The sequence below is a fragment of the Molothrus aeneus genome, chromosome 8 (genome assembly GCF_037042795.1).
Source record: "Molothrus aeneus isolate 106 chromosome 8, BPBGC_Maene_1.0, whole genome shotgun sequence".
NCBI lineage: Eukaryota > Metazoa > Chordata > Aves > Passeriformes > Icteridae > Molothrus > Molothrus aeneus.
Genome location: NC_089653.1, coordinates 20,642,147 through 20,655,048, shown reverse-complemented (window position 1 = coordinate 20,655,048; position 12,902 = coordinate 20,642,147). Strand labels below are relative to the sequence as shown.

Below are 12,902 nucleotides of genomic sequence, written 5' to 3'. Positions count from 1 at the left end.
AGCAAGAGCAGTTTGATTTAGCCAAGTTACCCTCCCAAAGAGATTTCCCACCAGCTGTTGTCTCTCACCCAAAGCAGGAGTGCACAAGGTTGTGCTGCCTGATCAGAGGCTGCCCCACCTGCTCACACTCTGGCCCACCCTGGGTGCCCTCTGAGCAGAGCCTGCTCTGTGCTCCAACACCCAGGGAGCCCTGATGTGGAGCAGGACCAGAGCTCCTGGGTCACAGCTCACACTGGAGTCACCTCCCTGCAAAACACTGCACACGCAACCCAATGACCCAATCCAAGGCACTTCCTCCCCTGGGTTTGGCAACGTGCAAACCACAACAAAATCAGCTATGAAATTTCTGCAGCTTGCATTCTACCTACTGCTGGTACAAATGAAGGCATAATTCAAGGGTTCAAGGTGGGCTGAAGAAGTACACACAGAGGAGAATGTTTCAATTACCAAATTGTGAATTTTTTTCCCATCAGGACAATGGCTGAAAATATGCTTGATGAAAGATAGAAAATTCACCATAAAGAGTCAAAACTTTGCTTTACCACATGGCAGATGTCATTTCCTTTTACCAGAACAGCCCTCTTAAGTGTATTTTAAACCAATTACCTTTAGGTGGAAAATATGACTTGCTTTCAGCTTTGTGAGGCCAGTCCACCACAAGAGGTCCAAACCTACGAAAGCTGGCAGTGATCTCATCTACAAAAAAATGAATGAGACACCTTAGAGAGAACATAAAAACTGACAGTGGCAAGGTAAAAAGGTCTTACTTAAAAAACAAAACAAAACAAGAACAGTGAAAACTGCAATGATCTCCATAGCAAATGCCTAAATATTATTTCATCTCTGTGCTGTACATGGCTGCTTAAAAAAGTGATTTTACATTCCACTAGTGGAAGTCTGCAGCAGGATTAAATGCAAACATGATCTATCAGAAGTGAATACGCTTCAGCTGCAGTCTGTTTCTAATTATAGCCACAAAGCAGGGTCAGATGCAGCCACATGGGACTGATGGAGGAGCTCCATGTCAGCACGGCTGCTCCTTGCAGCCTGCCCTAGAAAGAGGCTGCAGCAGGTCATGCCACTGTGGGCATTTCACCTTCCTCAGGCGCTTCAGGAAATCTGCCTTGAATTACCAAGTTTTTTCTTCACTTTTTAAGCATCAACTTGGGACCACCATGTAACACACATCAAGAGCTATCCTATAGGACAATTTTGTTTTATATGCAAATCCTTCAGAAAAAAGTATTTAAAATTCTTTTTGAAAAAAATCTTATTTTCTCAATACATTTTTAAATGTACTTTAAAGAAAGAATGTGATCTTAGGTAGATCAGAACAAGCCATCAGGAGAAAAGGCAGTGGGGTTTTACAGTTTCTGGATTGCTGTTTGAGATGTGTCCAGTTTCTCTGACCCCATGAATTGCATGCCAGAATTTCAAGCATCTGGAGACAGAACACACAGGTTGTGTACCTGAAGAGCTGAAGGATAAAGGGTTACTGAAGGAGACCTCTCAGGAAAGCAGGTGACAGCTCCCAGGTCACCATGTTACTCCCTCACAGGACAGACTGGGCATGTATTTTGACTCTGAGTGTCCCAGCAATGTGTACATCAGTCGTCCCTGTTGGGCTGCTGCCTCTTACAGCTGCAAATCCAGATTACCCACTAGACCCCATACAACAGCCCTGCAACTCTTGGTGTGACGTGGGAACTGCATTTGAGGTGCTTGTAAACAGACTGGCAACTCATGCTATTTCTTCATTAAAACTGTACATGGTTTAGGCTTCAGATTAGTAGATTAGAGATCTCCCTCATTTCATTACAGGGCATCCTCACATTCCCTGTGTATGCTCATTGAAGCTAGACAGTGGTGGATTCCAGCTATATTCCAGCCATGAAAAATACACCAAAAATTGTCATGATTTTAGTTTGGGAGTAAGAGTTTATGGGGACACATGCAAGTAGAGCAGATAATGATTGAGAAAAACTCTGGCCATCCTTGCTGGGTAGGTCATTACTTTGAAACCCTATTATTACCCTATATTTATCATCTGAACACTAGATACATGCTGGGTATAAGAGCTGATTATTTAAAGCCCACAGTATTTTGGTAAGGATTGCATTAAGAAAGTCTTTAAAGTCAACCACATCCAAGAATAGGAAAAGACTACAGAGGAGAGACAGTACCCACTAAGTTCCCTTTTTCAGCTTTCCCACTTGACAGTCGTGGGAAGACATGCAGATCAGAAGAGCTGCTAGGCAGCCACTTCTGATCTGCAGTACACAAGAACACCAGGTAAACGCTCGGGTGTTGCAGGGGTGGCAGGGAGCGTTTGTTCTAAGCACTGCCACAAGCACTACAAGAAACACGCCTGGCAAAATTCATTTGCCTCTATGAAAATCCCACCTTTTTAATAGGAATGATATGAAAGCCAATTCCCACGTGTCAGCAATGCAAGTGATTCACAGTACCTTCATCAATGTCAGGAGGGAGACCTCCAACAAACACCTTTCTAGAGTAGCGTTCCACTCGTTCCCCGTTTTGGCAGCGTGTCGGAGAGCTGAGGCCTGAGGACAATGACTGATCCCCATGGCTGTCATCTAGGAAGCCATCCTCAAAAGGAAACAGTGAAGACCGACCTGGAACAGATTTTGTAGGATCTATAGTTAATGCTATTTCCTGGAGAATGAAATATTTCAGTAAAAAACTTTCCCTTTTGCTGTTTTACTTTAACAGAACTTGCACTAAAGGACCCAGCTAGGTGGTCAGTTTTCCAATTCATGTTCATTAGTATTGTTTCTATTTTTCCAAGACTGGATTACCCTTACAAGACAATAAACCTAATTTAGCTTTAAAACAAACCCTTGCAAATGGATAGAAATGTTATCTGATGAAATTATGTGTCACAGCTATAGAAATAACCTTTGCAAGATTTACATTTCAAACCAGTTAAAGATTTACATCTTCCATAACAGATCTTGAAGGAATGATCTCAAGATCCCTCAGGCCACTGCACTGCAGAGCAGGACAGTCCTCTGAGTGCTGTACAGGATCCTGACAGCAAGGGCTGCAGCACTTCCACCTCCATGGAACACAGGCCCAAACTCAGTAGGGGGGCAAACAGCAAAATAAACATGGAAAAGCTTTGGATTGTGGATACTAAACAGGAAGTGAAGAGATTCAGTGAACAAGAAACAAAATCTTGTTAAATAAACCACAAAGAACTTGCACTTGAAGGAAAACAGTGTTAGCTAGAACGGCCTGTCAGCCTGTTTGTTACTGAATTAAAATATCCTTTCAGTCATGAACAGGCAAAATCAACATAAATGGCTGCTACTCAGTTTGTTAATGAAAAGTAAAGAATTTACTTGTAACCATCTGATGCAATAGCAACTTGTTTCTGCTACTAACAAAGAATACACACATTATCTTAAGAACAGATTTATTAACAAGGAAGAGAAAAAAATATTCAAAGACTGCATATAAGCAACACTTGCCAACTTTGGAATTTAACAATTCCCTGTACTTGAGTAAATATATCCTGCAATATAGGGAGATGTATAAATAAGAACCACACCTCAACTCTGAAAAGGCTACTTGTCCCCTCATATCATGGAGGATTTCTCCCAGGGATGGAATTATAATTAATTGATACAAACAGTTTATACGAGGGTTGATTACAAATATAAATATATTTATACTTTTGTAAGTGCACATAATTAAATTCAAAGGTAATGAATCACATGAAATTGACACAGCAAGACCTACAGTTTAATACTATACTGGTATTAACAGCAGAGGAAGTGAAGGACATAAAAACAGGGGCAAGGAGAAAAATCAAGACAGAGGGACAGCAGTCAGAAAAACATATACACTGAAAATATCAGTAATTGGCTCCAGTAGCAAAAGACAGATTAAAAAAAGAAACAGTAATCCTGTGTAGAAAAAACAAGCTAATAAAGTCAGGAAAGTCACTGACACACAACATCTGCCTGATTTTTAATTACAAACATCAGGCACCAGAAAAGTGTTGATTAAAAATAATATATTGAAAGTTAAACAATGGAAGAGATTAGAGACACAAAAATCCACCGAAGTAAAAATCCTACCATGCATTTACACATAAACATAAAAAATAGGGTAAATGCCAAAATCAGAGAAGGATGTAGAGCTGCTACCTTTCAAAGACTTGTTGTCAGAAATGGCGGGTTCAGAGCATAAAACACAAAAGACTTTTGATGAATATTCCATTAATGGACAAATACGTCATGCATATGTATAAACATATGCATTTCAAAATATAAGAGAACAGTTGCATGAGAGAAAAAATAATGAAGAATACTACAACTGTGTAAAAATATCAAATCAGAATACTCATTGAAAAGCTGGAAATCTGAAAATGTCTCAGAGATTGACATTACTGGAGAGATAATTCATCTTTTAATTCCTGCCCATGAACCTACCTTCTTGTAAAAAAGTAAACAAACAACTAACATGAGCCATTAGTGGAAGATGACATATCAAATTAATAACAAGGTGTTCAACTAAAACACAGATCTGCAGAGAGGACTGAGTTCTGAAGGAAATAATAAAAATTCACAGCCACTTAGAAAGCAAGGTATCACCTCTAAGCACCATGCCAGACACTTGGCAGTCTACAGGCATCACACTCACCTTAAATAAATGCAAATGATGTTCTATAAGTTTATAGCTAAGTGAAGTATAGAGCTGAATGTAAGAAGAATACATTTAAAATAATGGAAAGCATACAGACAAGGGAATAGGGAATGACTCTTCACAGTCTTCTCTGGTAAGGGAAAAATGAACTGCATTGAACACAATCAGTACATGCCAAGGCTGAAAGCAAAGCAAACTTTGGAAACCCTTGCTACAGACTTTTTGGGATGTTTAAAAATGTATGTAGTCTTAGAAAAGGGAATGAGTAAGAACAAGAGAAAAATGCAATCTAAGGCAATAAATATTAAAACATCACCTCAAGAGACCCCCTGGGCAAATTTCTTGGAGAACAGTATGGGAAAACATCACTAAATGCACCTTTTTTGTAATATACTCCTGTACCCCTCCCTGGGCATCTCTGAGTTGTCAGTGTAGCAAAATAATTTGAGCTGATTTCTCACAGTGGTGCTTACATCTGTACCTGAAAAACTGGTTGTAAAAGTTAAAAAACAAGGTACCAAGAACATGACTCAACAGCTCATAGCATGATACCTACAAAGAAATGCTCATCTCTTTTCTCAAAGGAAAGAGAGAATCAAGTAGGGAACTGAGAGTTTATGGCAAGCCTCAAGAAATATCTGACAAAAGTTCTTCTCATTGCAGAAGAAGACAGAATCAATGACAGAATCAAACACTAATTAAAATAGCCAAGTATAACAAACATAAAATGAGTCCTTGCACAGACTTGCCTGTGGTTACTCTGCATATTATCCCAATGCAAATGTTAAAAGCAATAATAGAGAGTGATATATGAGAATATTTGATAACCAACACATTTTTTAACAGACTGTTGTAGAATTTCATGCTTAAGGTTAAGGAAGCTCAAAACCAACATTATAAAAGTCAAGGTAATGATAAAGCATGAACATCACAGACTTTAAAATGAATGAGGCAAGTCAAAATCCCTAACATTAATGACAAGAAACACACACACAGATCTACTTGTTAGTATGGAAAAGCCTGCATTTCACACAGGAAACAAGTCTTGTGTAATGAAACATGCTTCTTGGTAGTGAGAAAAAAATCTGAAAAGCCAGCACATTCAGAACTTGTTTGCCCTGTTTTGTCTTCACTAATATTTATATAAAACAGCCTAAATTATATTCATCACAATTACTTCTGCATTATTGTATTTTGCTTCTACAAGTAAACAGGAGTTGCCAATAATTCATAGTATCCAACTGATTCCTACCTCCTTTCCTACTTTGGTGCCATTTGATCAATCTGGAAACACCTGCCACAATCTTAAAATAAAATTAAACAGCGTTCATGTTCACAAAGAGTAAGTTTGTGAGGAAAATCTGAATCTTTGTTTCAGATTTAGCTATCAAATGAACACTAAAATGTGTCAGCTTTGAACAAAATCAGAGCAAATTCTGTATTACAAGCCATGTTAGTATGGCCTGTACAGCCTACCACCTCAACCCATACACATGACAAAAGCCCTTAGACATATTGGTTTGTGTGATGCATACATCTGTCTCTAAGGCTCTTCACAAATGTGATGCAAATTCTACATTTGGAAAAGGGGGCAATGTCACCTGCCTAGCTGGCAGAGAACTTCATGGAAGGGAAGAAGATAAAATTAAGTTTAATGCTAAAGTACCCCATGCAGATGGCACTATCTAAATGTAATTGTTAAAAGCTGCCATTTTCACTGTTATTTTCTCAATAACAACCAGTCTGTGTAAGCTCCAGCACAGGACATAAATGTAAGCTGCATTAGTGACTTGCTCAGTTGTTGGACTTGCTATTGTCCTTGTTCCTTCATCTGTCAGAATAAACTGATATGTAGCACTGTACATTTATAAAATATTTTCAGTTTTCTTTTATGTTTTAAGGGTTGTCTGTGATGAAATACTGTTAAAATGTGCTCAAATGCTGTATCTTTTTAAAATTATTATCAATATTCACTGCTGAGGACAGTTACTAGCATTGGTATTCACACATGTTCTATCTGAGGCAATTCAATGTAATGAAGTCTAATATTCAGCAAAAGCTGTTTCATGTAAGAAAAAAAGTCATTTTCAAATGTTCAATGCAGAAGTTAAATATTGGTCTCCTACAAAACAAACACCAAACATAAACCCAAACCCAATCTTTTTTTGGAACAGTGTGCATTTCAAGTCACAAATACACGTCATGAGAATCTTTACATTCAACCAGTTCTCTAGTAATAGCAACACTTGAAGTTATCAGCTCAGGATCATCACTCCTTTAAGATGCTGTTAAAAGGGAGCTGTTTTGCAAAGGAAGAATATGAGATTGATTTATACAAAGCAATTGATCAACTAAATAATGTTAAAATTGGTAACATCATCTTACCACAAGAAAACTAAATATTTATTTCTCCCACTATTCAGCAAACAAAACATTTAGTAAATACTTTTACCTCTTCTCCGCCCATAGCTCCTGGCTGCATGTAAACACAGAAGAAAATTGTGGGTACAGCTGTCATTAGATTTGGCTCCAAAAGCAATGAGAATGTAGCTTCTACCTCTTCTCTTTTTCCCCTCCCACCATAAAGAAGGAAAAGACATTTAAAAGTGCAGGATGAAATTCAAACAATCCAAGACAAGAAAAAAAGTTGAGGATGATACAGCCAGGGAAGGAAAAAAATAACCAAACATACCTGCTGTGCAAGTTTTCTACATAGCAAAGGGCAAAGGTATTAAAAAAATCAGGCATATAGGACAGTATTATAAAATAATAATTTAGGATTATGGTTTTAAGTGGCAATAAACATCATCAACAGTAATTCTAATTAAAAGAACCAGGTTTGCATTTTATTAAATAGTTGTGGAAAACATATTTTCCAATTATGTTTCAATTTAAATAATTAACCATATGTAAATACTAAAATCCTATTAAAACAATATGAACTCAATAGCCAGTACCTTCAGATGAATAAAACTAGATGGACAAAATGCTTTCATAACTACCAGAATTAACACAGCATTTCAATGAGACATGCATCAATGGTGAATCCACAATGTTGGACAACTTTAGAACTGTATTTTGTGATGTAGTGGCAAATGCAAAACCCAGAATTTTTGATCTGAAGTTTTAGAAAACAGAAAATAATCTGGAAAACACATGTCTTCTACACAGCATCTCTGATGGATGACAAAAGCCATCTATCCTCCCAAGGTAATCAAACGTGGAAGGCTGGGGATCAAGCGGGTTTTTCAACAGAAGCGAGCTTAGGTAAGAGGCAACAGAGCTTTGCTTTGTTTCATTCTCTCCTCATTGTAACACTCTCAGTGTTCCTGTTCCTTCCCAAGCCCATCTCTTATTTCTGAACAGTGCCTTGCAGTCCTGCCCTACACACCCAGGTGTCCCACCAGACCCCTCAGCATTCCCTGGCTGCTTTTCTTTGGCCCGAGGGGCCCTGGGGCTGCCCAGAGCAAGGCTCGCCCTCCTTCAGCACAGGGACCTCTCTCTACCCCAGCAGCTTCTTCCTCCTGCCCTGAAGAAACACCATGCCCCCACACCTTTTATTCCACTATCAATGAGGTCACAAAAGGCAACTACATGAGTATGTCATTGGGGGGATTAAAAAATTTCAAGGTCTATGATGAATTGCTTTGCAATTTATGTTTAACATGAAGACAGCAGGGGCTGTTTGTGTGAACAGCTACTCAGCCACAGTGAGGTGGTTGGTAAGCCCTGAGAGAGACTCTGCTTCTTGCATAGCAGGCAATACTGAGAATTAACACCAGAGCTGGCTTTGCAGCAAGAATAGAATTAGTCCTCCTGCTTTCTAGTTATTGCTCTATTTTATTAGTTATTATGATGGCAAAGAATCATGGCCAGATCTTTTGTAGCAAGTCTTAATACTCTGCTTGTTTGATTTTTTGTATATTGGTGATTTGTTAATAATGTACAGATGTAAGCTTGCATCGTAGAGGGAGGACCCTGGTTACTCATTCTAGCATTAATTCTCCTATTTAAATATAGGTGGTCTTGATGAATGCCCACATTCCCAAAAAAGCATGTTTCAAGGTATAGTTATGGACACATTCTGAGAGCAATTTATCTGAAAGAGTTTTCTCAGAATGTTACCAATCTAAAAATTAAATAGAGAAGCATTATTTCAGTATGAGATGGAAGAGACTCTTGTGTTTCTTCTGAAGAAAACAAAGCTTTATGTGCTTAATGTAAACTTTTAGGCTCTGATCAAGATCAGTATATGATGGCAGAAATCTACCACAGGCTTTTGTAAATTTTAGAATGCCCTACTGCTACTCATATATTATAACACTTATATGCAATACAGCACAGCAGAATAATACTTTTATCCTATATTTGCATTCACACACAATCTTTAAGTACATAAAAGTTACTGAAACTCCCTGAAGATATATTTGCCTGTAAATTCCAGGGGCAAAATAGTGCAATTCACTTAAACAGGAAGACAAGCAAGTCAGTTTTTGCTGATTTAAAAACACTGCATCATATTTAAATACTCAAAGAAGGTGAAGTTTCACCCTTATTGATTATATTTTGTATACATATACACACAATTTGAAAATTATCTCAGTTGTAACTAGTATTTAGATTAAAATGTTAATTTTTTCCAAGAAGCTGAGTTATTCAGCATGACAACTTCAGAATGTCAATGCACATTTTATTATGTTGCTTTCTCAGGATGTGAAGTTTGAATGTGTCATTTGAAACAAGTTAAATAAAAAATACCCATCTTGCTCACAAGTCAAAATTCACAGCACAACAGATTAAATAGCAGGAATAGTTCATCAGGTGAATTTCATAATGCCTCCAGTTTGAGTAAATACTTTAGAAAGTAAACAATTTAGAAATTATTCTTGAATGAAGACATTTGCAAGAAAATAAGAGTACTGCACTATTACAAACAATGAAATTACCAGAGCTGTGCTCATGAAGTTACTTTCTCTTTTTGTCCAACAGAAGACAAAAAGCAACTGGGAGCTCCTTAAACTGTACCCCCACTAATGCATCTGCTCCCCATGTACTGGTTTTGGTGCCACATATAAATGTCCTTCTGCACAGAAAGCCATCTCCTGGAATGTTTCTAAATTCAGCACAAATGATTCTTTCCTAGGTACGTCCTGGATCATTAATATTAAGACAAACCCAGGTGCTTTAGGAGGGGATGAGCACATTTTCCCATGTAAAAAGTGCATGGATGGATTGTGCAGCTCACAGCAGGATCATCCCTGCCTTGGTGTTTGTCCATCCTTAGCAATGTTCTGTAACTGTCAGGTACAAAGTTACATAACTGCTGTGTCCCAAATTGCATGGCCTCAAATGCAAAGGAACAAGATTCTTTTTCAGCACTGATAACTCTCCTGAAACTATTAACTCCCCTCCTCCCAGAAGCAAATCCTATTTTTATGAACATGAAACTCTATCAATCATGAAGGACAGAACTTTAATCTTTTAACAAACCAGCACAACAAACTCCCCAAACCTCAAATCTTGTAATGCAATCAAGGAAACTCAGTGTGAATGCTTTGGAATTCCCCAAAGCCTGCAGCTAAGACCGCCCATTGTTGCAGTAAATCAAAACTCACTCAAATTTTAACTGCATCTCAAGGCTACATGAAACTGATGAAAAAGAACTTTTCTGGGATTTTTTTACTCTTTTATTATAATGTGGGACTGAAACTGCACCTTGTATTTGTATCAAATAATTAGCAGTCCTAGGAAACAATAAATTTGTGAATCCATAAAATATTAACGCAAAAGGACTAGATCTACATGCTCTCCATATCATAACTTAAAATTAATTTGATCATGTAATTTCAAATTTAGAAATAGGCAACAACATTTATTTGTATTATCATATTTTATGGAAGACTTAATAGGGAGTATTTTCAGATTTTTAAGAACATTATTTCTTCACTTCTGGTATTTATCTTGTTCATGCAGTTATTTGGCCACAATATCAAAGATGCACACTTCAAAGAAATCTTGAAGACACATGTTAAATTGATGTAAAATAGCATTACCTCTATGAAAAAAAAAAAGAGTTCAGCATTTTCAGACTAGAAATTTTGGAGCTATACTGGCTAAAGGAAAGTTTATTTGACAAGACTGGGAACCTCCTTGATTTATAAGGTACCAGAATCTTATTTCTAGCTTGGAACACTCATTTGTATTCTTGAAGCAGTCAGCAGTTCAGAACAATACTTGCTTTAGGATATTATGAGTTATGCAATGATTTTCTAAGATCAGAAAGGAAAATATGTCAAGCTTTTGCTTTTGAACAGAGGGTCTCTGAAGTTCTTAGGATCTGGAAGTTTACAAGTGAATTAAAATACCAGGGAAATGCATTCATGAACTGAGGGAAGGTGACAGAATCAAGTATAATTATGCAATCTGTTTTTCTGCTACAGAGGGATCATCCAGAAGAATTGCAAAGATGGACTCTCATCTACGAGTGGTTCAAAAGGTGGTTCTCAACTTCCACTAATAGATCTGCACATCTGGATGTGCAGATGGGCACTACAATGATTTGGTTATATGAACCTCAACAGTCCCTTGCAGTCGATTTTTTTCCAATATTAACAATGCAAGTGTTGCAGCAACCTCCCTTTTAACATATACAACAGAATCTCATCACCAGAAAATCACAAGCTACATAGCTACATGTAAGCTGTATGCAGCTAAGTCCCACACACTGGGCCTCAAACACTTGATCAAACACATGAACTGCATTCAATATCCAAAAGCAGCTTAGGTGTCCTTTCCCGAGGCATACAAGCAGCCAAGCAACTGTGCAAGAGGGAAGGTTTATCTATTTTCATCTTTTCATTTTAGTTTAAAAAATATGTTACCAATAAAACTCACATTTTTAACAGCCAGGCTGCTTCATCTCTTCTAGCATGATATCTAATGCTCTTGGAGTAGCCTGGCAAATCTTAAAATTCAGAGGAAACAGATGGCACTAACCCACAATAGAGAGGATCACAGAGATGAAAGGAAAGCACATTGGTGAGGTGGTGAGGCAGGAAAAGCAGTGGGGAAAACAAACAAACAAACAAACAAACAAACAAGAAGGCATTAAAGAGCTACCAAGCTGGATTAAAAGGAAGACAACTTAAGAAATCTTCCTCTGCTAGAAAAAGCCTTTAGCAGCCACTGATAAGAGATACTGCCTTCAGTAACAGCCAGACTGGATCTCAGGAAGTGCAGATGCCAATACAAAAAACTGAAAGGAAGAAAGAAGAAAAAGCATGTACTTACTATTGCTCCCCTGCTTCCCCTTTACCCTTTTAAAAATTTCAATAGGTATAGAAGGGACTTTGAGATATCAGCAAGCCCACCTCACAGCCTCCAAGGCAGCATCAATAGCAAATGCTTGTACAGCTGCTTCTGAAAAACCTCACAAGGTGATGTGCAAAGTGACAGCTCCCACACTCTGGGGCTCCTCTGAACCCTGCTGGCTTTGCTAGCTCTCACTTCACATCAGACATGTTCTCCCTCCACTTGTATTCACTCAGATCTCTTCACAACTAAATCAGGACTAGTTTTGCAAACCTTGTAAGTTTTCTCAGTGTTTTTTATTCCTCTCTGTTATTCTATATATGCCATTAAGATGGTGACACATTAGTAACCCAACCTGGCAACTGGGCTAAAGAGCTCAGCAAATTCCTACAGGCAAGAACTAAACTATTAGATGAGATTGATGCCTCTTGGAATTTAGTCACACATTTTCCCAGAATATCACCACTACAAAAAGAAAGCTTTTATTAGCTGTTAAACTGCCAACCGAAGATCTTGCAAGACAAAAGTAATTCAAGAAGCTTTCAATTTGGAGCAGTTTATTTCAAGGTATAACAGTAGCACTGGCAAAACTTTCAAATATAAAATGCTACTTCAGCAACTTTTACATCTAAACACTATATGTGTTTGAAAACAGCACATCAGGAAGAGCTAAGTACAATAGCTCTTAAGGAGACAAGGCAATTTTAAAAACAACAGAAACACGAAAATAAAAAATGAAATGGTTTTGTTGGCATTACATTTCCTGTCATGGCATGACAACTTCCCCACATAAATAGGACTAATAAAACAAAACCAAAATCTTAACACAGGCATCTAAAAAGTGCCCCAAATCCTTTCCTTAATGTCTTTTTCAAATTATTTTACTCTGAATAAATAGAACTAAATTACACTAATGA

General features: G+C 37.7%; 1 protein-coding gene across 7 annotated transcripts in view; it reads right to left on the bottom strand.

Annotated features, from left to right (window-relative positions):
• Positions 1-12,902, bottom strand: part of CPEB3 (cytoplasmic polyadenylation element binding protein 3) — an 80,345-nt gene that overhangs the window by 24,552 nt on the left and 42,891 nt on the right. For 5 of the 7 annotated variants that reach the window (XM_066554226.1, XM_066554229.1, XM_066554230.1 and 2 more), the window contains exons 5-7: positions 7,127-7,150; positions 2,469-2,636; positions 607-696 (exon numbers count right to left, since the gene is read on the bottom strand). In XM_066554226.1, coding sequence (XP_066410323.1) covers positions 607-696; positions 2,469-2,636; positions 7,127-7,150 — 282 coding nt within the window. The remainder of the gene's footprint in view (positions 1-606; positions 697-2,468; positions 2,637-7,126; positions 7,151-12,902) is intronic. The other 2 variants (XM_066554227.1, XM_066554231.1) reach the window with 1 other exon arrangement.